This window comes from Bactrocera oleae, chromosome 4 (assembly GCF_042242935.1).
Source record: "Bactrocera oleae isolate idBacOlea1 chromosome 4, idBacOlea1, whole genome shotgun sequence".
NCBI lineage: Eukaryota > Metazoa > Arthropoda > Insecta > Diptera > Tephritidae > Bactrocera > Bactrocera oleae.
In genome coordinates, this window is record NC_091538.1 from 63,836,942 (window position 1) to 63,859,978 (window position 23,037).

The following is a 23,037-nucleotide window of genomic DNA, read 5'->3' on the forward strand; positions in this document are numbered from 1 at the left end:
TGATGGTGTTGTGAATAACACGCTCAGTAGGCCGATTATGTTGACCATAAGTTGAGCGAAGCGTGCGAAACACATTCTTTACGCAAATTTTCGTGATAAAATTGAACATGAGTTTGTAAACGTTGTTCAGACGTAAGTCTTTCTATAATAAAATGCCAAACAATACAGAACAAAAGTAACATGACAACTTGACACGACTTAAACGTGATCTGTCAAAAAAATACTATGGAAAAAAGTACCTCTACTTGGATCAACCGTTATATACATATCTGTTTTCCAGATCCCTGCTTCTACGACTATCTAAGAGGCTAGAAGGGAAAAGAGCATTGATAGGGTCATCTAAAAATTATTTTTACCTTTATGTAATAATCTGGCTCTAGAACTCATTGCAATTAAATTAAAGAAGTCGAATGTGTCTAAAATGGATTATCTTACGCTGAATGTTTGGTAATACAAATGTTCTCACACCTAAATGCCATTTCTAACAGATGTATGGCAGACTCTCACAGCAAGCGAAATACGTATGAAGCATTGGTTCAAAGTAGTCTGATTGACAAACCGAAGCAACTGGGAAAGGACCGAGTAGCTCACAGACGACAAATGGATCAGGATGAAAGATAAATAGAGTACAAACTGTAAGAGTCATGTCGTCATGATAAAAACTTGGAGATTTATACTATCTTTTATCCATTAAATGTCTGTATCAGGTTCAGCTCCTTAGGCTCGACCTAGGGGCGCACTGCTCATCACCAGCGATGGTTGGTAGGAATGCAGAATAATCTGCGGGCTATTATGATTCTATCATATATAAGTTAACACGATCACCTCTACAACCATAAAGTTCGCGCGTGGCCTGAGTCAGCAAAGAAGCTTTCTCACGCTGACCGGAAAATTATCAAACGTCAGCGTCTGCAGCTCGTCCGCTGGGAACGTAACTGCAACCTAACAACTTTCAGCAGTCACGTACGCCAACGGTGACCGACTCTTCATTAATGATAAGTTTAGTTTTAAGTTTTTAGTCTCTAATTAGAGCTGGACGGGTGCAGCTAAAGCTCACCAACATATATTAATTTATATTAGTAAAGTGAATTGAATAAAAGATATTATTTAATTTATATTAATAAAGTGAGTTTAATAAAATAATACCCACGAACTCATTACTTGTACTTCCAATATTTCGCACGCTCAAATGATCATGCAGCAGGCTGTTGGTTTGATCAAACAAATAAATAATACCCACGAACTCATTACTTATATAGTCAAAGCGTTTACGATAACTATAGCTATGGAGAAGATCATTGGAAACTGGGCTTAACACTATTAAAACATTACATTTTCGATATTTATAAAGCGAATAGCATTTATACAATGCAATCTTTATTAATAAGTATTACTTACTCATAAATACCACAATAATGGTTTAGACCCATATATGTTGAAATTATCTTTAAAATATTCACACGCATGTGGAAGGACTTGATATCGTTGGACTTAGCAGGTTAATGTCAATGCATGGACATGCAAATAATTGAGTACTTAGGCATATAACATGAATGACAAAATGATACATTTATCACAAATGTCATTCATATTCCACCTACAACTTAGTATTCCACTCGAGTACTTTTGCGAATTCTTTTTCGCCGAAACTAATCATCTTCGATTGTTCCATACAAATATTCTGTCGCTTGAGATTGTCAATAATAAAGAGTTGTTTCTTGTAAGCGTTAAGTAGATCAGCACGTTGCTTCTTCAAGCTTTTAATCTGTTTATCCTTGGTCTCGCCATCGACACGCATCGACTCTTTGAGTTCACGTTCGGCATTCTTTAGCAACGCCAATGCGCTCTTCGTATTCTCCAACTCTTCATTGGCACGATACAAACGCTTCTCGAGATTGGTGTTAGTTTGAGATAACATTTTCAGCTCACGACGAACTGTCTCGAGCTCCTTCTGTTGACCGCCCTGTTCGATGTTACGCTCCTTCATACGCCTATTCACCTCCTCAAGTTGTGTCTCAGTCTTGCTCAATTGTTCGGCAATTGCATTGTGTTTGGCGAACGCCTGATCGCGTTGCTGTTCGATTTTCTTGTTGCGTTCCAATGTCTTTTCGAGCAGCTCCTTCTGTTGTGTCATCTCTTGTGAAATGCGTTCGTGATCCTCTTCAAGTATGGCTATTTTGGATTTGAGAAATCTGTGAAAATAAATAAAGGAAATCATAAGTTATTTGCGTAAATAGTTTGTGTAGACATCGTTGCATACTTAATGAGTCCATCGGGGCTAATATGCTTTCTGCCAGTCTCAAGAGAACGCCGTGAGGAATAACCATCGTCAATTTCCCCGCTGGCCTTCGCACGCATCGAGGCGCTCTCATCACGTATCAGCACCTCCAAAGAGGGACTCTGTACGAATTTCGGATTACGATATTTAACCGTGAAAGCCGACTCTTTGACCCTTGAACTACAATTACTCGAACGTCCGTACGGACGTGTGCCACTTTCCGGACTCTTAATTTGCTTCCTATGCAATGTACTGCTCGTCCGATTGGTTTTCGGCGTCTCTGAGTGCGCTGTTAAAACATTATCACCATCCGGACGTATACTGGGCGTATTTGATGTGGATGACTGTTGCGTCGATTTACGTGCTGTATGTGTACGATGTGTATTGTTACGTTCTGTGGGTAGATCGGAGAGCATATCGGAGGCACCATCGCCAGCTCCATTGGCACTTATTCCAACACTCGCCGTAACATTATTGAGACGCTTTTTGAGCAAAGTGCTTGCTCCCTTAGACTTTGTATAGGTGAAATATCGTTGATCAGTCTTGTTAGTCGTTGACTTGGATGTGCCGCTATAAATGGCGCTCCCAGTGTTCGTACCAGCAGCACTACCGCTACTGCCGCTATTCCCCACACTATTACAATTGGGATGTTGATGCTGCAATTGTTTTTGATGCTGTTGTAATTGTTGATCCAATGATGTGACGTTTAGCTGGTCCAACTCTTGATTCAATTTAATGAATTCTTTTTCGCGCGATAGCAATTCGGCCATCGCCTCTTATAAAATTTTGACAGAAATTTTTTAACGAATACACAAAAGCGAAATTTTGCATTAAAATCAAAATTTTTAACATTTAATTTTTCATATGAGGCCAATTTTCAGTTTTGATTTTGACTTTTAGTTTTGAGTGATATAGCAAACGATTTAAATATAGAATTTGCTTCCGCACTACAACACTCTTGGTCAGCTACTGGAGTTACAAAGTGCTTATTGGCTCTAAATCCTTACGCCGCTCATACAAACTCAAAAAGGAAAAACTATTGGGACGTAAGCGGGTAAAAGTCTCTGCCTAAACGTGAGGGTGGCGCAGTTGTTATTTATTATTTTGCACGGTGTTCTTGGTGATGGCGTGCATTAATTACACCGACTTGCTGCCACTGTCGCTATCGTTGCTACTTCAACTTTGACGTGTTTTGGTTAACGGTGAGGGGGGTGATTTGTTTACATTTCGATTAGGTTGAGGGGTGCTTAAACTATGCGCTATTATTTTGGTAGTACGTAAATAAACTGAGTATGACAAATTTTATGAATATACATATATAATTATTTTGTGTTATTGGATTTCCAATGGCATTTGTAGAATGTAGATATATACATATGTCTGTATGTATAAATATGTGTATATATGTACATATTTAAACATTTATTTGTATAAATATACATTAAGAATATCTACTTTTCTTCCTCCATCAAAATTGTTTGGTATATGCTTTAAACTTTGGGATCTTCATCTGAAATATAAAGTTATGGAACATATTATTTCTAATAGTGGCTGAATTTTAAATGTTACGGTAAACCTTCTAACCGATTTCTAACATCTCTTAAAATTCATCAGACGTTCGAAGACGATTTAAAGACTCTTAACAGTAGAAGAACTTCCATCAAATATTTTACTAAAGTGTAGATGTTTACTTGTTTTTCCCCATCTGTAATGTATTTACTTATTAAGCAATATTTCTCCCTTTAATTTAGTAATTCATGCTTGGATAAAGACATACATACTTGTACATATGTATGTGTGTAATAACATCTGATCAAATAATCCCATTTTCTATACACTCATTATAGGTGATAAGCTTATGCTGAGATGGCCTTCAGTGCTTTCAGCGGATATTAGTGTTTTCGGTACCGGCTCATTTTTCGATTGCCATTCGCTACATGGTTTGATAATTTCGACGTCATATTTATAAAACCACATCTCGTCATCAGTATTGATATGTCTGATGAGTTTAGGGTCCTCAGCTACTTTGTTAAGCATCTCTTTTGCGACCTCTACTCGACTCGACGTTTTGCGTAATATTCAGGTCTTTTGGTACGAGTCTAGCATTGAATCGCTTCATATCCAAAGCATTAACCAAAATGTGTTGAGTCGATCCATAAGATATGTTGAGCTCCTTTGCTCTGACTCTGTTGCCAACATGACGATTTTAAAGCACTGTTTCTTTAACTTTTTCGATGTTATCGTCATTAACAGAGGTGTGTGAGGACGGCCCGCATGAGGCAAATTTCGATGATTTCACGACCTCGACTGAATACTTTCTGCCACTAAGATACTTGTATTTGTCGACTCCTCAAAACTCGTCTACAATATTTTTAACGATTCCCTAAGTGGAACTTCATTGGTTTCGGAAAGTTGGAAGATCGTTACAATCGGTATAGAGTTCTTGATATGTGTCAAGTTCAATAATTCAGTCGAATTTTACCAAAACAAGTATTTTTATGTAAAACGATTCTAACGTTTCGGCCTGCCAACTACAATAAATAATGTGAGAACATCGTAAGATGAGATTCCTACTCCATCCCAGGTACTACTTACATATTTACGAGAGTAGTACCACATTGGATTTCGAGACTGAAATCATTATTTTGGAAAGTAATTCTGGTTACAAGATAATCGCAATCGTCTACAACCAGAGATATTTACGTACATCGTATTCGCTGTTATCTTAAACAAAATACAAGTATGTACCCTGCCAACCTTGGTTGAAGCTCACAGATGTAACAATGTGTATGTTATGTACATAGGTAAGTGCATGTGAGTATTCAATTAATTTCCAATCAAAGTAACCAGAGTTTGACACCACTGAAGTTCCTTAGGGAATTCATACAATAATTAGAAACGAATACAATACAATTATGAACTGATAAGGTTATGAAAATATGGATGTAAGAACAAAAAATCCTCGATGTGCTGGGTCACCACTAAATCGTATAAAAGCGCCAACTGTGCCAGCAATCGACATCAGTTGCATTCGAGCATCACAGCAAGCAAGCTAAAAGCAAACACATCACTGCCAAAAGCACAAAAAGCTCCTAAACGATCGCCACTACATCTACTATCACATATAAAATGAGTTCATTCAGCACCGTCTGTTTCGTAGCCTTGATCTTGGCCGTCTGCATGTGCAGCTTCGGCGAGGCGGCCTACAGGAAGCCACCATTCAATGGCAGCATCTTTGGCAAACGCAATTCCTTGGGTAAGTAAAGCTTTTCTGAATTTAAATTATTATCGAGCTATTTAATTTTGCCTTGTCTACTCCTTTTCAGAATATGATAATGCCAAAGCTGTCACTGCAATGTGCGAAATTGCATTGGAGGCGTGTCAATCATGGTTTCCACAAGGCGAAAGCAAATAAGCCAATTCCAGGGCGACGGAACGATAGCTATAAATGAAGCACCGGAAAACTAACGATATTCTATACTTATCTATAAATAACTAAAATATTGTAAACGCGGCTTAATATTATATATTTATATGCATATGTGTACATAAAATTTAAATAATTTACATACAAACATATATGTATATCAACAATAATGTTATAAAAGTTCTATTTATTCAATAAAGCAAATGCTCAGTAAAGCAAAAACAAAATTTCAGTAAATGGTAAATTTTATTCATATAATTTTTAACATTAGGGTTGTTCTTAGTGAATGAATGGCATTTATCTTGTAGATCTCTTTGTTTGTGAAAGCTCGGTGAAGCACTTAAAATATGTGTAGACTACAATTATATGTATATAGTATATAATAAACATAGCTCTAAACCTCTACCATATTTCGAAGTTCACTTTGTACTAATCTTATTTATAATTGTTCAATCTGATTTATTTTAGCTTCCTTAAATATAAAAATTTTTTGTGTGTTTAGGTTGTGCCCAGAATGTTAAACCAGGATTATAAAGTAGCAAGGATATTACTTGGCTTATTTATGTGTTAAAAAATAAATGTTTTTTTTTACTTTTATCTCTCTGTCCTTAATAAATCAGGTCTTGAAGTTATCTGACAAATGGAGACCCTTACCTATGAATAAATAAGACAGCATTGACTACCAGAGTAAACGCTATGTATTAGGAAAGTGTATTCATTAATTTCTTATTTTACCTCGGCAGTAATTTCAGCCGTATCACTGGACTTAGAGGCCCACTAAATTTTAGTTGACCAATAACCCCACCTCATATGTAGATTAAAACTTATTTGCAAATGCAAATGTCTCTATATCTTTATCTCGGATATAATGAAATTTCTAACAGAGCCTAGTGAACTGGTTTTAAAAACGATTAGGTGTACTAACTGATCAAATTTGACCCGAACTAACAAAAAACTTTTTCACGTATTTTAATACAAATCTTTACTATCGACTCGACTTTCAAATAGACTCCTGAGTCATAAACTCACGACTCGTCACCAGTAATGGTGCGTTTGACGAATGTAGGGTCATCAGCTACGCGTCATGCATCCCTTTTGCGACCTCTTCTTGACGCCATTTTTGTAAAAGACTCAGTTCCTTTGATATAAGTCTAGCATTGACACGCTTTATACACAAAATATTTACCAAAATGATTGAGTCGTTCCATAAGAGATATAGAGATTCTCTGCTATCTGTCTGATGCCAACACGACGATTTTCAGACATTGTTCTTTAACCTTTTCGATGTTATCGTCAATGACTTTCCGACCTTCATTGAATGTTTGGTGCCAGACAAATATTTGTGTTTGTAATAGAGGAGACTGCCCAAAACACTTTTGTAAAATTTTTATCGATTCCGTAGCCGTAATTCCATTGTAAACACAAAATTTGAATTGAACACTTTGTGTTTCAAGTAAATTCCTTGTTCAATTTTTCTCCTATGGTAAAAATCGGCAAAGACAAACTTTTCGTGTCATGAACAAATAGCTGTTCACACGAACGTAAAAAAAGGTTGGGCCCAATTAGGAAAAAACATTTTATGAATTCGGTTTTTACGAGCAGTCTAAATTGACTAGTCCGAGTCAAATTTTTATCTGGCTGTCCAATCTTGGCTATCATATCGTAATTAAATATAGCAATCTTCGATTCTCCAAATTTTGTAACCTCTTTGCATCTGGTACATATAAATGTAATAGACTAATATGATCAGCTTAACAGTAAATTAGGTAAGCTGTTTATACCACTTAATAATATATCTAAATAAACTCTCGTCTTGGGTTCAACTCGATAACTTTATTGTGGCTTTTACATGTAATTTTTTTGACAAGAAAGCAGAAGCGAGCAGAGAAATTACGAATCGAAAACAGCTAATATAAGCTTTTTGGTGTATATTACAGCGGGCTGTAGTAAATAGCAATCGGGGCATCACTCGGATAAAAAAAAATCAAACCTAACGAAACTTCATTGTGATTCCACAGCGCCACTAAATTTCCAACGACGATCGGGTCTACATGTCCGGAACGGACGCGAATTTATCCAAGGGCTGTAAACAGCATTCTTCAGGACAGCATTCCGCCAAATTACTTCAAGTATGTTTACGGCTACTACTACAACATAATAATCGAATATTCCTAACTGAAATGGATCAAATTTCAAGTTGTTCCGTAATTGATTCAACGAAATCATTTTGGTAGCATTTTCAATCAGATATTTTTATATATATACATATATTTATTTCCATTAATACATAAAACATACACACTTACATATATTAACCAATAATAAAACAGCCATATTAATTAGCATCAGAAATTGATCATTCATCAGTCCTTTTGATTTTGATTATTGTTTTATATTTGTTACATTATATTTATTGATTACAAACTGTATATTATCACTTAATATGTTATGAAATATTGGAAAACGATGAATTTTTACATGCCACACAGACACAAAATGCCGAGAAAAACACAGTTATTTCAACGAAATGATGTTTTATATGAAAATAGAGAAGCTTGGAAAATTTGCTTTAACCTAACTATGTAAATATATATGTACGGATGTGAGCGTACAAAATTTCACTTTTTTCTTATATGACGGACCTAATCGTTTAAAAAAATATTCCACTTTTCAATTTTAAAATAAATAGTTAGCAAAGCTTTGGGCAAGCATTTACATTTTTTTTTTTTTAATTATTTGAAACATGCTCAATTTCCATTAGTAACAGTTAATTTGTAAAAATATTACAATAATAAAGATCTATGTCAGTTCTATAATTTTCCTATTTTTTAGATTTTTGTAAACAACTTTTAAGTATTATATTGGTTTTAGCATGTGGTTTTTTTTTTGTTTTTTTTTTGTTTTTGTTGGTATAAATGAAGATGTTTGTGCACTATATTGTAAAAATAATACGTTCCACACACACATAATGGAAAAGCTACAAAAACTTATTTACTATTAGATAATACCCGCTTTTGTTAGCAGCTACATACCGACCCTATTCAAAGTCGACTATTTTCTAGACATACGTTTACGTTTTGTGCGTAATTCAGCTACATATTTACGTAAATATTTCATATAGTCATTCATGAAAGTGGTGTAGGCCTGCAAGGAAAAAAAGAAGAGATACATATTTTAACATAAGAGTGCAGATAAATAATAGTTAAAAGGTTTAGAAGACTTACAGTGTCTAAAACATAACGTGGTATGTAACCCTTTAAGTCCAAACAAAAAATCCAGTCGAATATGCAGGCATCCGATTTACCAGCAATCTCGTGAAGTGCAAATCCGGCCACAATATTTTCACCACTTTGGCAGAACAAAAATGAAGAGTGAAAAAAATATAAAATTGAATTGTAATTTACGAAATATAATTTATATTGCAGTTTTAAGAAGCGCGTGAAGCTTTTTACTAAAAATTATCTTACTCACCGTATATACTTAGTTGTGGGCGGCACCGGCGCATAATCAATACTAATGGCCGCACTTAAATATACTTTATTTTTGCCCTTCGCCCCCAGCGCACCGCTTACGGCCGCACCATCTCCAGTATCAGCGCTTTCCTGTTGTGCAGTTTGCATTTCCGCACGTGCCTCTTTCTGCACGAGACGCGTTAAATCATCAACATTATCATGCGCATCCTCGAATGTGTCCTCTTCGAATGGTGGCGGCTCATCAGGATCAATACGCACAATTGTACTAAATTCTTTTGCACCCAAACTTTTGCTTAATGTTTTAAATGCGGGTCCACCATGTCCACCCTTTACGCTACCACTGCGATTTGCTTCATCGCCACCAGCGCCGCTACCGCTTTCACGCATACCCTTTACACTGCTGCTGCTGGAGAATTTCGCACGATTGCTTTCGACACTGCTGGGTTGTGTGGTCGTTACAGAGTCATCATCCGAGACAGTGGAAACACTAGCCGGACCAGCAGTATCACTGCCACTATCAGCTTCATCGTCATCAGATTCTTCACACATTTTACCATTACGAAAAAGTCGCCAACAACGCAGATTAATGAAATCGCGACTCTTCACGATGCCACCGCCACCGCCAACACTGGCTTGGTATGTAATATCTGTATAGGAGTTGATTTTCTGCAAAAAAAAAAAGAACAAATTATTGATATGCTTGTATATACGGATTATGTATACGAGTATAATATAGAAATACACTTACATGCACAATTTTCGATTCGAGTAAAGTCGGGTTCCACTTGGGCACACTTTCAATTCGGTAGAAAAGTTCTTCCAGCAATGCCTTGGGTGGATACTTGATACGTCCCTTAATAAAGTATTCAAATTATTAAAATTTTGTAAATGAATTAATATGTACATAAATCAATTACTGGATTAAAAGAAATTTTAATCCCAATATCCCTTATAATTACAAACAAAAAATGTTTTTTAATAAAATATAAACTTAGTTTAGCCCTTTTTATCTAATTTATATTTAATAATAATGTTTTCGTTAAAACTATTTAAATCTTTCATTTTTGTCCCTTTTCATTCCATATTTTAATTTAAAAGTTATTTTTTAATATTTACTCCAATTTTTAACTAAGAAAAAAAAATTTTTCTCCAATTGTTTTGAAAATTTAAAAATTGTATTCAAAATTTTCAAATTTCAAAATTGAAGTAAAAATAGAAAATCTAATTTTTTATCCAAATTTTATGAATTCAAATATACGCAACCCTCATTGCTACGTAATACATCTTAAACTATGCAAAATTGTTGTAACAACTTACTGTAAGTCGGTAAATTTTTCCCAGCTTCTCACGTTGCGTACTTCGTATAGTATCACCTTTGCTCGTCACTTTTTCCACTTTCCAATCGGGCGATTCGAAAAGTTCGTACGCTCTACGCACACAATCCAAAGCCATTTGGTGATATTCTTCATCCTGTATGAGAAAATTTTTATTTATTATATTATTATACTACTACTGTAGATATAGTGTGTTAACCGTTTGCATGTTAACAGAGTTGTGAGAAAATTGTCGTTTTATGACTTCAATGCCAAAGCCACAGACAACATTTGGTGTGGGTTTAAAAAGAAACTTCATTTTATATGTAATTGAAAATGCAAATGTTTGAATGTTTTCTGCTTCACAACTTCAATTCAAATTATATATTTGAATAACCCTAATTTAAAATGCAACTGAATGTTGATGCCTGCCTTTGGTGATTTATGGTCGCTTACTGATTAGTTGGAATAAATCAGAGCATTTTGCTATTCAAAGAAGTAGAATTATACAAGCGAAAAGAGAACGATATGTACGATGTACGTATATACAAGCTGTTCGCGAATCCGACAGGCAAAACAAAGAGCTAATTGATGCCGTTATCACAGTCAACATCAATGTTGGTATTGACCTTGAGGCAACTAAACTATCAAGTAGTTTCATAGTGAATTCAATAATTTTACATAAAAAATATAAATATAAAGCAAGACAAAACTTTAACTTCGGCTGCACCGAAGTTACAATACCCTTCACAAATAAAAATGTTTCCATACAAAAACTTGATTTTAATTGTTCAGTTTGTATGGCAGCAAAAGGCTATATTGATCCGATCTAAAAAAAAAAATTATTCGAAGTTTGTAGCGCTGTCTTGGACAATATTTTATGTCAAGTGCGTGAAGATATCTTACCAAATAAAAAAATTTCCGTACAATAACTTGATTTTGTTCGGTCAGCTTGTATGGCAGCTATATGCTATAGTGGTCTGATATCGGCGATTCCGACAAATGAGCAGCTTCTTGGGGAGAATAGCACGTGTGGAAAATTTCAGAACGATAACTCAAAAACTGAGTTACTAGTTCGCGTATATACAGATGGACAGACAGGAGTGGCTAAACTGACTCAGCTCGTCAAACTGATCATTTACATATATACTTTAAAGGGTTACAACTTCGTGGCAAACTTAATATACCCTGTTCAAGGTATAAATATACATCACTCACACAAATACACACCTGTTCATCGTCATCGTCATCACTGTTGTGCACTGTCTCCAGCGGTGAATAAAAAATACTCTCCGGAACATTACGATCCGGTTGGGAAGCCAAAAATGTTGCCATCATTGGCGAACGCTGTTCTGGAGTTGTTATTGCTGCAGCAAAACAAAATGACAATTATATAATAATATGTACAACAAATATGTATTTTAACACTTACAGGAAAAATAGCTACGCGCGTGGCGCTCCTGTGGTATAACGCGACAATCCAGAAACCAAGCCTCTCCCCAAGCCAACACAAATGATGTTATAATCAGTATTACCTCGAAAACCTGTTGGCGCGAATCAACCCACTGCAAAAGTGTACATGTGTGTAAGTATTTTATATATATTTATTTAATTAATTGCTGCGAACAAATATATAATTCGTAAATATTGAATATTTGACTTACATCGTAAACGAAGACTTTGGAGATTAAAAATAGGCATGAACCGCTCGTAGATAACTGCAATATACAAGTGAAATAAGTTAAAAGTTTAATAAATTATGGAAAATATCTCAGCGATATAATCTTTATGATGTGCATATACGCTTGTATGTATGTATGGTTGTATGTATTTCGTTTCGTTAGTGCATTTATATGCTGATAAATGTTAAATATTACACATATGTATGTATGTATGTATGACGTTCATAGGGTGATCAAGAAAACCCACTTTATTATGTATGTACATATTTTATAGAGTGCATGAAATTTTGTTACGCTCGCCGTAAATAGTCCTAAGACTAAGAGCTCCTAATATTTGATATTCAGATGCTATTTAAAAAAGAAAACACAAGAAAAAATGTAAACTTCGGTTGCACCAAAGCAGTTTGTGTGACAGCTATATGCTATAGTGGTCCGATATCGGCGGTTCCGGCAAATGAACAGCGCCGTGGGTGGAAAAGTACGTGTGATATTTTTGAGATCGAAATCTCCAAAACTGAGAGACTAGTTCGCGTGTATACAGACGAAAAGACTGACAGACAGACGAGCAAGGCTAAACCGGCTCCCCTCGTCACGCTCTACATGTATATATATTTTTATATGGTCTCTGACGTTTCCTTCTGGGTGTTACAAACTTCGTGACAAACCTCATATACCCTGCTGAGGATATAATAAAAAAATTCTTAAACTACTACTTTCTTTTTGTGAAGTTTGCGGTTTACTGTAAACCTTACAAAGTACAAAGTAGTTCTTTGAATATAATTTTCTGTGCGCTTAGCTACACAATCAATTTTCCTGACGTGGTAACAAAATTCAAATGAATTCATATGAAAAAGTTAATAATAAAATATTTATGAAAATACAATAATATACATATGTACATACATTTAATGTTATACATATGAATAATGTGAGGTTTACTCACGGCAATTATAATCCAATGGTTTATGTACATTAACGCATAGAAAAATGTGAGAACTACAAAACGACATATGGCGGCTCCGACTACATCGAATAGCGATGTGCCAAACGTGTAATGGACGATTTGTTTCTGAAATGCTTGAAATATATTGTCGCCATTGATCTGAAATAGAACGCATGAATATTAATGATTATTTATCTTCTTAATTTCTAATAAACCATCTTACCATTATGCAAATTAACCAGAGTAGCGATACAAAAAACAAGTCGAACAGCACGAAGAGACAAAAAAACCTACGTACCACGGACATGCGTCCATCCTGCATATAACCGCCGAGAAATTCTTCGGTGATCAAATTGATGGAATGTGTACGTGCTGTAAATAAATCAACTTCAATATATTTTTTTAATTATTGGCAAAGAATATTGATATTAGAGTGTGCCATTGATCGTAAACCCCAAAAATTATAATTGATATTTTTTTTGAATTCAATATGAGGAAGTAATAATTTTATAGTTTGTTTTAAATTGAGTTTGATGTGCTATAATTTTAAATTTTGACAACCCTTAAACATAACCCAAGACGCTTAAAATAAACATTTTTGAACTACTTACACATATCATAGTTGGGGGACATTGGCCCACTCATTGTGCTGCGATAGGACATGGGGTGTCTAGAGCTTGTTATCAGCAATTCAGCAGCTGATCGTATTTCATCGGCATCACTTACTGACATAATCTACATTTACTAGTGCTTATATAGCCGTAAGTGGTTTTCAATATGAATTGGGTATGTAAAAAAATAAAAACTAAAGTAATTTTCGATACATACTCCACTGTTTCTAAAAATAAAAATTTAAGCAATTATAAGATGCAATATAAGTTATTTTATATATTTTAACACAGTTTGGCATAGTTCAATTTTTTTAAGGCCATGCAACCGTTTTATTTAAATTTAAAAAAGTATGTGAACAAATACAAATCTGCTTTACGGACGAAGTTGTGTGGTGTCGATTTCGTTTTATACATACGTAAACGTTTCCAAAGTATATCACTATCATATTTTATGAAAATATAAACAATCATAACAAATTGAATGTAGCTAAGTACTCTAAAGCAATGTTAAGCATTTAATAACAATGTTGTACATTTCTGCTCAATGTATTTCTTTTATTTTATTTTCTTTTTCTGTATTAGCACTGATAAGCATTATTTCACTATATTTTGCCACCGACACATACATATGTATGTATGTACACATATCTTACTCGATGACGTAGTAGGAAACTGACTCATTTTTTTTTTTGTTCAGTGTGGTATAGTAGGTCAATAAGATGGTTCAAAGTAATACAAAAGGCTACTCGTATTTCTCTCTAATGTATATTAATTAATTACTGTTTATACAAATGTAACTTTAGAAATTCGACACCATAGTATGTGTACAAACATATGCACTGTTGTGGAAAAATAAACATACAGAACAATCTCAGTGACATTGCATTTGTATATATTATGAAAACCAGTTTGCCTACCGCCAATTTATCTGGTTAGAACTGCAGATATTTTAGGATTAATATAATTTAACTTCTGTTCTTTATTTATTATCAATAAATACTCATATCTGCATATATTTCACACGATAACTTTCAACTTCAACCACACCAAATAAATTAATACCAACAAAGAAAAATCACAAATGTCAAAATTCTAGTTTTCGCCAATTCTCGTTTTCGCAAATTCTCTCCAAATGTCTACAAGGCATGTTCAGTGAAAGCCAGAAAAGTCACTGAAATGCAATTTTAAGTTGCATTTTTTTTATTTATCTTCTTTTTTAACCCATATAACTATATTTAAGAATATTTATTTATAACTTATATAGACTTGTTTAAGTTTTCCATTACATACACAATTAAATATTTAAGTTATTAATTGCTGGACATCAGTTTAAAATTTCCCTATTATCACTACTACTACATAAAACTACTTTTTTAAACTTATTGTGCTGCGCATTATTTTTTATTTAAATGCATTTATAATAAATACTTTTGAATAGTTATGCAGCTTACTAAGCATAGCTAAGAGCTCGCTTCCAGTTGAAGAAAACTTTCATTATTGGTCTCATCGAGAAAGAGTAATTTGAAAATATCATTAAAGAAATCTGGATAGTAATCACATGCACGTTTACAATCCGGTGTCCAGTTGATCTCCAACAATTTGGGTGTCATTTGACTTGTTTTATTGTCTTCTGATTTTACCCACTCAAGCATTATGTCGGCGGCATACAATGCACGAGATTGCTGGCAAGGTGGTATACCACAGGGGGGCGGACGCTTAGATGCACAACTTAGTATCTCATGTAACATCAAACATATGTCCTTTTGAATTGATGACCAATCATGTCTGGGATACTGCTCCTTCCAATAACCCAAGAACTCCTCACATTTTATGTGTCGTAATTCTGCCTCCTCATGATAGTTCATTACAGTGAAGTGTTGCTCGTAGTCATCGAAGTTATTTAGACTAAATGACTTATTAGCAAATCGTAGAAAGAATTTTCTATGTATGTAAGCTTCTAGTGGTTGAAAACTCTTAACCAATATCACATATCGTATATCAAATTTGACCTTTAAAAAATGTGGACGTTAATAGTTTTATAAACAATTCATTTGAAGTTTTATACAATAAAATTTTACCTCAGCGTCTAGTTCATTACGTTTAAATAATACCGGTCGTTCGATATATTTCTGGGCGACTTTCGGTCCAGTTATCGGCAGTCGCATAATTTGTACAATACTGTCCGTTATGTGGGTATCCATTCCACGCGCTAAATTCCATGGTTTCACAATCCAGTGATTGTCAAGACCTTTTGCAACACGATGCTGATAATATGATGCAAATTGTAGCAATTCCGTCTTTAAGTTAAATGTGGTGGGCAGCCAGCGAGGATATGTTTCCAATGTAGATGGATTGTGATGTTCCTGTGCTGCACGCCTCCCCGTAATTGCCAGTAAATCTTTGATTGTCAGAACATATTCATAGGGGAATTGATTTATAAACTTGTTCGGCGTATTAAGGGCTAATTCAGCAAATTCCTTATAGTGATGTGTTAACCAAAGAACATCAGCTTCCGATTGGTTGCCAACTAATTGAAAACAAGGATCTGTGAGATGTGTGCTTACCACATCATATTCACTATAAACCTTTAGTGGTTGATTACGATTTACTTGAGGTTTCAATTGAGCAGTGTCTCCTTCAGGGAACGTTTCTGGTATATGACCCGTGGTAAAGTACTCTGAATCAGGTTCTACTTGCATAAATGAATATTCACGTAGATCAGTAGCACGCCATGGCAATAATAGAGCTTCCCGTTCTGCATGATCCCTGCACACGTATTCTAAAAAATCACGCGTTACATATTCTTCATAATCACAATCACGTATGGGAAAAAGTAGGCTATATGTTGTTTGGTTATTTAGATATAGAAACGGAACCACACGAAAATTAGGATCATCCCTGTGGCTTACGGCGGAACCAACTTCATCCATCACATACCAAATAGGAAGTCTTTCTTCATCAGGTAGATCATTACTGGCAATAGTATATGAAAGACAATAACGCCACATTTTAACCAAGATTTGATCAATACGATCTTCAACATCAATATCGACACCCATTATGGCACACATACGATCAGTTAACTGTTCATGTTGGGATAGTTGCTGTCTAGCCATATTCAAGCGGAATGTCCACGCGTGATCAATGAGATATATAGCATCTGGATCGGAGGCCTTAATTCCACATTCACGCGCTAACGTAAGAGCAAACATTGGACGTGGTTCCTCAGCGACTGGCCTTCTTGTGTTGTTTGCACTAACAACTGCTGTTTCTGAGCCATTCTCTTCATCACCTTCGTAATCAATCAACAATAATTGTAGCGATAAGCCGGCGTCAAAAATTTCTTTTGACAATTTACGATGCAACGATTTCCAAAAATGCTGTGGTACACCAGACGATTCCAATTGCGGTTTGTGTTGGGCCACGAATTGTGTGAACAAATTAACTCCATCCATTTGTATTAACAATAATATAGAATATAATAGTAAGCAGTAGTACTTGAATTTCACTGACCGACGACCAGTGTGGTGTGTTCTTATCAAAACAAATGTTTGAGGTTATATTAAGGTTACCAGCCATTTTTTCTCTAAAGTTGATGAACTAAATACATTTGCCCAATTTCTTTTTGTAAATAAATAAATATTGAAACTTTTTAAACTTTCAAGTGAAAGTTATTGTTTGTGAATGTTAATTTAAATGTTTACGGTAACGAATATCCACAAGAACGTAAAAACACAATAAATAAAAAAATATATACTTACATCGTAAATAATATGACAAAAATAACTGAATAAAAAAAACATTAACTTCAGTTGCACTGCAGCTACAATAATACTTTTCACAAATAAAAACGTTTTCCATATAAGAACTTGATTTTAATCGGCTTGTAAGACAGCTATTATATAATACAGTGGTCCGAACTGAACGGTTTTTTCAGAGATTACACCGTTGCCGTTGACAATAATCCGTTCCAGATTTCATGAAGATACCCGTCATAGAAAAAAAATTCATACAAGGACTTCATGGTAAATCACCTCCTCGCAAGCTGCTCCTCTTTTAAACCTTTAACTAAACACATTTGCATAAATCAAATACTTAAGTTCTAAAAACTTTTATTATTAAAATTACATTTATGTATATTTTTTTCATATTTATTATTATATGTAATATACTACGATTTAAATTATAAAAAGAGAACAAGTTTTTGTTTCGCCAACCATCGCGTTCCTTCGAATTATATTAACTCATTTAACACTAAAAATAACTACGCATAAGCATCTTCTTACTTCCCCCCACTTACTTCACATTCAAAATGTTAAAAAATATCTTTTTTTCGCAAATTTTCTAGCATGTCGTTTGTATAATTACAACTTCTCTGTACTGCACTAAACTTAGATTAGAAGAGAAGCGAATAGCAACAGGTGTATACATGTGTCTATCTGGGAACATACATAAGAAATTACTTAATTTTAATAGATATTTATATTAAACACAGTTGCACAGTTATGCAAAAAGTTATAAAAGAAAACAGATATATGTATGTAATTCAATTATTTATACGCCGAACGGCCACTGTTTCTTGGGGTCTAACTTTCGCTCCTTTTTACTGCATATTCGTATATTGTGTAAATCAGGCCTTACTCACAGATCTAAACTAAGCTAGAGCATAGAACTTTGTTTCACAGCTAGCTCGATTGAAAATTGTCGTTATTGTTGAATTCATTTAGGCCGGAGATGCTTCCTTTATACGTAAATAAAGAGGTTGGAACTGTTCGTAAAGCAAAATATGATGTGTGTAACCCCTCATGTTGATGCTTTGATTTGTTTTCAATTTCAAATGATATAGAGTTTACTCGTAAAAGGGGTATCATGGAAAATGGGCGTGCTTCTGAACGTTTCCAACTGTTGTAAGTAGCCTTATAAATTATAATTTATGCAACGTAATTATATTGATTTTGATTATCTTTATCGCGCTCCATGTAATCGCGATCTATAAGTGATTCAATTCGTTTCTTCAAATCAGCAGGCTAAAGAAATTTAAGCGAATAAAGAGTTATTGAAAATTGATCATAAACAAATAGTTATCAATAGTGTTTTACTTGAAAGTTTGCTTATTACCTTAACGGGAAACGTAAGTTGATTGAAAAGTTCACCGATTAGTAAGTTATGACTGAGCGTTTTACGCATTTTCATTATCCTCACAATGGCTGCATCAATTTGGTACTGTCGATCTTGGAATACACGCTCCTCTGTAGCTTTTTGCTCCTCCGTCTAAAATAAAAATAGCAATAAATAACATTATCATTGTTTTTTTTTTTATCAAACAATCTGCAACATACCGTTTCTTTCATTTGAATTTGATTAATTTTGATACGGAACAGTTTATTTGTAAATTCGTTATTATATTGAAACAAATCTTTATTCTCAACCTCACGACCCTTTGGTGTTTTTGTAATAACACGAGCTCGTCCGCAGGCTAACGATTGTAATGTTCTGCGTAGCTCGCCATCCTATAAAAAAAATATATATAATTTAGCTTCCATTATACGTAATCTAACTTTGTAAGTGTTACCTCAATATTTGTAGCAGCAACAATTTCTTCGAAACTTAATGCGTTTTTGTCGTTAAACAGTAAAAGCACCAGCCCTTGAAACAAAGAAACCAGCAACTCTTTAGGTCCCTTTTTAAACAAAAATAGAGGAAAGTAATTATTGTTATATATTTAATAAAGCATCGCATACCGCATCAAACTGAGCTTTGAGCACACAATTGCCTAGTGTAGGCTGCCATTGCAGTTTTCTACCACTGTGTTTAGCCAAGTAAAATTTATTGAAAACTTGTTGCGGCTTCACAAGTTGTGGAGGCATAGTGACTTCTGTTAGCGGGTATGTAGGCCAATAGCCCATGGTAAGAATATTGACAGTCAAATCCATACTTGTTATTTCACGATCCATATTTGCGACATATTGCTTGAAAGCAATATTAATATCTCGGCTCAGTTCCATATCCTTGAACATGCCTTCCAATTTTGAAGTGAATCCACCACCACACTCTTGCTTCAATTTGGACAACATACTCTTTTCCGCATCCACCGAGGCAGACTTTCCCACAAGTAAGCGTTTGGCCAAATCCTAAAAATTATATTAGTAAAATAAAAAATCTGTAAGCCTTTTTAGTTGTCATTTTTTACCTTCTTATAAAATGCTTCGAATACATCTTTGCCGTGAATAAATCGAAATAGCACCATGATTTTATCAAGTATCTGTTCCAACTCTTCTTCGGTGGCTTCTTTATTTCCAGCACGCAGCTTCATATCCACATACTTGGCTAATATTAGTAGCATTAAATACCAACAATATTATTACTTGGAAGAAATTATCGCTCTCAAATATACCTATTAATTCTGCTGGTTTATTGGCGCGCTGATTTATGAAGAACTCAAAAGCTTCTCGCAAGGAATTCGTGAATTTTTCATTGTGTTCAAAGCAATTGCGCACAATCACATCCATTTTGTCTTTAAAGTCCAATAAATCCTGCACCATACTTTTATCCTTTTCTGGATCGATGACAATAGTGCGCCCTTTTTTCTACAAAAACCAATTATAAGAATAATGGACAACTATAAATGTTTCAAGTTCTACCTTAATAAAACCATTGAAGTTGCCACACAGTTCGGCGGTACCGTTTTTGACTCGGCTTAAAAGGCTGTACAAGAGCGTGAGATCACTCAGTCTATTCTCCTCCAGCAGTGTGTCCAGACCTTTTTGTAAGATGTGTGTAAGGTGTTCAGCGAGTAACTCTTTTTCTACAGTATAAATCAATGGATATCTGAAATTTTCGTAATAACAAATCAAGCTCAACATTTTAAAATTAAAATCAAGCAATTTACTTAGTACTAGAGTCTAAATAGTGCAAAAGACGTTCGTTTTCCTCAGCCAATCGTTTGTCGACGTGGCGCAGATATTCGGGCACATCAAGTTCTTGCATTTTACGTTGTCCTTCGGCCTGATATAATTGTTTTGTTGCAATCAGGAATTTATCTTCGAACGCACTAATATAAATTTGTAAATCACATAACATTCGAACTAGGCTCTTGAGCAATCCCCTATCTACCGCATCACCTGTTCGTTCTTTTTCGATTAACATAAGTATACCTTCCACCGTACGTTTTTGCACTTGATCGTTCATGGCTATATGAGTACGAAAAAGATCCAGACCCATGTCCCTATAGGTTAGAAAAGAAAAGAAATTATAGATATCTAATCATTCCATTTGATTTTGCTACTCACCAAATTGAATGTACGGTAGGATTTTGTAAAACATACGTCCGATCCAAATATAAAAATATACTGCGCATCATTATCATTTGCTGACAAAACGAAAGCCACCAACCATTTATCTTTTTTAAAAATACCTAATAAGACAAAATGTTAGATAAAATATAATTAACAATAAAATTACATATTTACCAATTTGTCCATGCTTCCCCCTGTAAAGGATTCGACATTACGTTTCACATGAGCTTCAGTAAGTTCTCTAAGTTTTCCATATAATTGCGCATCCATCCTATGGCTGCACATATTTTCTACAGCTTGATAAAGTTCTTCCAATGAGTACCTGATTGGCTTTGATTGTTGAATTGCGACAACTGCTTCCTGCAATTTTTCACATGTATGTTCCGAATAATTGTCCGGCAGTGTAGGTTTCACTATGTATATTAAAAAAAAAAAGTAATTGTTGTTATTTATGAGCATCGAAATAATTTTTGTTTTCCTCAACTTACCCTTGAAGTTTTTTATTACAATTTTTTTAACATCTCCCGGTTTCGAGGCATTATTTGCGCCCATCTTATTGAAGTACGCTGAGGTAGTTGTGGCTGAACGGTGATCGTTCATATGTCCCCCATCTAACATCGAAAAATTGGCACGTCTTTCACCATTGGTATTGTTACTGATGCCATAATTGCTATTACTATTGTTCATGTTGAACGGTAGTTGTGAAGTTGACGTTGCTGAAGGTTGATTCAAATTTTGTCCCAAAGCGCAACGAGCCGATGTGGAGGGGCTATAAAAATGGCTGTCTCCTTGTTTTCTTAAACGATTGCTTGTGTAATTCTCAGTATCCTGCAATTGGTCATTTGTGTCCATAAGTTTGTATTTTTTAGCGGCGCTCATAATTCGCTCTCCGCACTGCACCAGCGGCGCTAATGGTGACGGCGGTATTTACAGCCCTACTATAACTATTTGCTTTATTCAAGAAGGTATCACCACTTTAAATACAAGTAAAATACAGCTCTGGACAAAAAAAAACCTGGAAAGATCAGTATAGATTATAAATAACCAAACAGCATTTATCAAATGTGATAAAAACAATTTTTACATCATATCGAAACGCTGTAAAATTGCCTGGGTTACAAATAATTTTATTTCATTTGCTTCCGCATTGACGAATTTTTCTTACCTTCGATATAACTTTACGCTTCTACTACTACTCTGACGTTCGCAAACGCAAACGGAACGGTGGTGCTTCAGCTGGATGCCTGATTGCCGTCGTATGTCATACGGACTACCACCCTAACAGTTTTTTCATATGAAAAACGTGCTGCTAAATTTTATAATACCGCACACAATACTGTAAACACACTTCAAAATCTTTCAAATTAATTTAAACCAGATGCAAAACATTATTATTTTTATTATAACGCCGAAAATCCAATTGCAAAATATGTCTTTATTTTCTTTCAGTCACTACCGCTGCTACTGCTACTGCTGCTTTTGATGTCGATGCTATCGCTGCCAGACCAACAAAACTAAGCACAATACCACATAATATGTAAGCATGCAAATAGAAGGTAATTTGAAAATACTACTACTACCACTTACTGTACTATTTTACAGTATTCTTAAAATATTTTATTCTTTTCTGGTCAGAATGATTAATTTAAGTTCATATTGGAAAAATTTATTATTCTAACTGTATGGCAGCAAAGAGCTATTATGCCAAGAGCGGCGCGGCATTGGTGCTTCTTCTTCTTAGCTGCAAATATCTTTCAGCTGACGTTCTTTAGTAGTGCTGATAAACGTTTTTTTTTTCTTTTTGATCCAAATTATGGCATGCTGTATATTTATCAAAATATATATATTAATGATTTTAGTCATTTAACTTAGTTCTCATCTATCGAATCTCATAACGTTTTTAATTTGTTACGGAAAAAATTAAACCAAAACTCACATAAACATAAAACACATTTCAAGCGAACGTTAAAGAAATATTAACAAAAATTATTTTCAAAATTTATAAAAAATTATTA

At 34.6% G+C, this 23,037-nt stretch overlaps 5 protein-coding genes and 1 long non-coding RNA gene across 9 annotated transcripts; 2 read left to right on the forward strand and 4 right to left on the reverse strand.

Annotated features, from left to right (window-relative positions):
- Positions 1–1,333: 1,333 nt before the first annotated feature.
- LOC106627838 (testis-expressed protein 9) lies at positions 1,334–3,195 on the reverse strand. Its single transcript, XM_014248119.3, has 2 exons — positions 2,261–3,195; positions 1,334–2,192 (listed from the first exon to the last, which is right to left on the reverse strand). Exons 1-2 carry the CDS (start codon positions 3,046–3,048, stop codon positions 1,598–1,600), a joined length of 1,383 nt encoding a protein of 460 aa, XP_014103594.2. The 5' UTR covers positions 3,049–3,195; the 3' UTR covers positions 1,334–1,597.
- Positions 3,196–5,290: 2,095 nt separating this feature from the next.
- On the forward strand, positions 5,291–5,932 carry SIFa (neuropeptide SIFamide). Its single transcript, XM_014248131.3, has 2 exons — positions 5,291–5,534; positions 5,605–5,932. The coding sequence occupies exons 1-2, from the start codon at positions 5,408–5,410 to the stop codon at positions 5,691–5,693; spliced, it is 216 nt and encodes a 71-aa protein (XP_014103606.2). The 5' UTR covers positions 5,291–5,407; the 3' UTR covers positions 5,694–5,932.
- Positions 5,933–7,154: 1,222 nt separating this feature from the next.
- Positions 7,155–8,663, forward strand: LOC138857185 (uncharacterized). Its single transcript, XR_011396210.1, has 2 exons — positions 7,155–7,471; positions 7,643–8,663. It is a non-coding gene; the product is annotated as an uncharacterized lncRNA (long non-coding RNA).
- Positions 8,041–14,787, reverse strand: Start1 (Steroidogenic acute regulatory protein-like). 4 transcript variants are annotated; one of them, XM_070109029.1, is made up of 12 exons: positions 14,645–14,787; positions 13,728–13,866; positions 13,340–13,503; positions 13,117–13,275; positions 12,156–12,209; positions 11,924–12,056; positions 11,722–11,858; positions 10,496–10,648; positions 9,927–10,031; positions 9,177–9,844; positions 8,930–9,053; positions 8,041–8,849 (listed from the first exon to the last, which is right to left on the reverse strand). In XM_070109029.1, exons 2-12 carry the CDS (start codon positions 13,846–13,848, stop codon positions 8,757–8,759), a joined length of 1,911 nt encoding a protein of 636 aa, XP_069965130.1. In that variant the 5' UTR covers positions 13,849–13,866; positions 14,645–14,787; the 3' UTR covers positions 8,041–8,756. The 4 variants fall into 4 exon arrangements, with proteins under 4 accessions (XP_069965130.1, XP_014103661.2, XP_069965131.1 ...); XM_014248186.3 differs by having other exon boundaries at positions 13,728–13,954; positions 14,645–14,785; XM_070109030.1 differs by having other exon boundaries at positions 13,340–13,488; positions 13,728–13,954; positions 14,645–14,784.
- A 170-nt stretch (positions 14,788–14,957) lies between these two features.
- TTLL12 (Tubulin tyrosine ligase-like 12) lies at positions 14,958–17,302 on the reverse strand. Its single transcript, XM_014248106.3, has 2 exons — positions 15,806–17,302; positions 14,958–15,736 (listed from the first exon to the last, which is right to left on the reverse strand). The coding sequence occupies exons 1-2, from the start codon at positions 17,180–17,182 to the stop codon at positions 15,188–15,190; spliced, it is 1,926 nt and encodes a 641-aa protein (XP_014103581.2). The 5' UTR covers positions 17,183–17,302; the 3' UTR covers positions 14,958–15,187.
- A 520-nt stretch (positions 17,303–17,822) lies between these two features.
- On the reverse strand, positions 17,823–22,604 carry Cul4 (cullin 4). Its single transcript, XM_014248194.3, has 13 exons — positions 22,188–22,604; positions 21,511–22,037; positions 21,197–21,435; positions 21,017–21,141; positions 20,617–20,952; positions 20,369–20,555; positions 20,122–20,314; positions 19,918–20,054; positions 19,469–19,858; positions 19,300–19,407; positions 19,067–19,237; positions 18,846–18,998; positions 17,823–18,754 (listed from the first exon to the last, which is right to left on the reverse strand). Exons 2-13 carry the CDS (start codon positions 21,899–21,901, stop codon positions 18,659–18,661), a joined length of 2,526 nt encoding a protein of 841 aa, XP_014103669.2. The 5' UTR covers positions 21,902–22,037; positions 22,188–22,604; the 3' UTR covers positions 17,823–18,658.
- Between the last annotated feature and the right edge of the window lie 433 nt (positions 22,605–23,037).

Excerpts from the sequence above, each read along its gene's own strand:
- LOC106627838 (XM_014248119.3), bottom strand. The coding sequence starts at position 3,048 with ATGGCCGAATTGCTATCGCGCGAAAAAGAATTCATTAAATTGAATCAA. Across the intron at positions 2,193-2,260 it reads AGCCCCGATGGACTCATTAA|ATTTCTCAAATCCAAAATAG; the intron begins GTATGCAACGAT and ends TTATTTTCACAG.
- Start1 (XM_070109029.1), bottom strand. The coding sequence starts at position 13,848 with ATGTCAGTAAGTGATGCCGATGAAATACGATCAGCTGCTGAATTGCTG. Across the intron at positions 10,649-11,721 it reads ATGACGATGACGATGAACAG|GATGAAGAATATCACCAAAT; the intron begins GTGTGTATTTGT and ends TTTCTCATACAG. Across the intron at positions 9,845-9,926 it reads TCGAATCGAAAATTGTGCAT|AAAATCAACTCCTATACAGA; the intron begins GTAAGTGTATTT and ends TTTTTTTTGCAG.
- Cul4 (XM_014248194.3), bottom strand. The coding sequence starts at position 21,901 with ATGAGCGCCGCTAAAAAATACAAACTTATGGACACAAATGACCAATTG. Across the intron at positions 20,953-21,016 it reads CCTACCGTACATTCAATTTG|GGACATGGGTCTGGATCTTT; the intron begins GTGAGTAGCAAA and ends TCTAACCTATAG. Across the intron at positions 20,556-20,616 it reads TATTTAGACTCTAGTACTAA|ATATCCATTGATTTATACTG; the intron begins GTAAATTGCTTG and ends CGAAAATTTCAG.
- TTLL12 (XM_014248106.3), bottom strand. The coding sequence starts at position 17,182 with ATGGATGGAGTTAATTTGTTCACACAATTCGTGGCCCAACACAAACCG. Across the intron at positions 15,737-15,805 it reads GTAATGAACTAGACGCTGAG|GTCAAATTTGATATACGATA; the intron begins GTAAAATTTTAT and ends CATTTTTTAAAG.
- SIFa (XM_014248131.3), top strand. The coding sequence starts at position 5,408 with ATGAGTTCATTCAGCACCGTCTGTTTCGTAGCCTTGATCTTGGCCGTC. Across the intron at positions 5,535-5,604 it reads TGGCAAACGCAATTCCTTGG|AATATGATAATGCCAAAGCT; the intron begins GTAAGTAAAGCT and ends ACTCCTTTTCAG.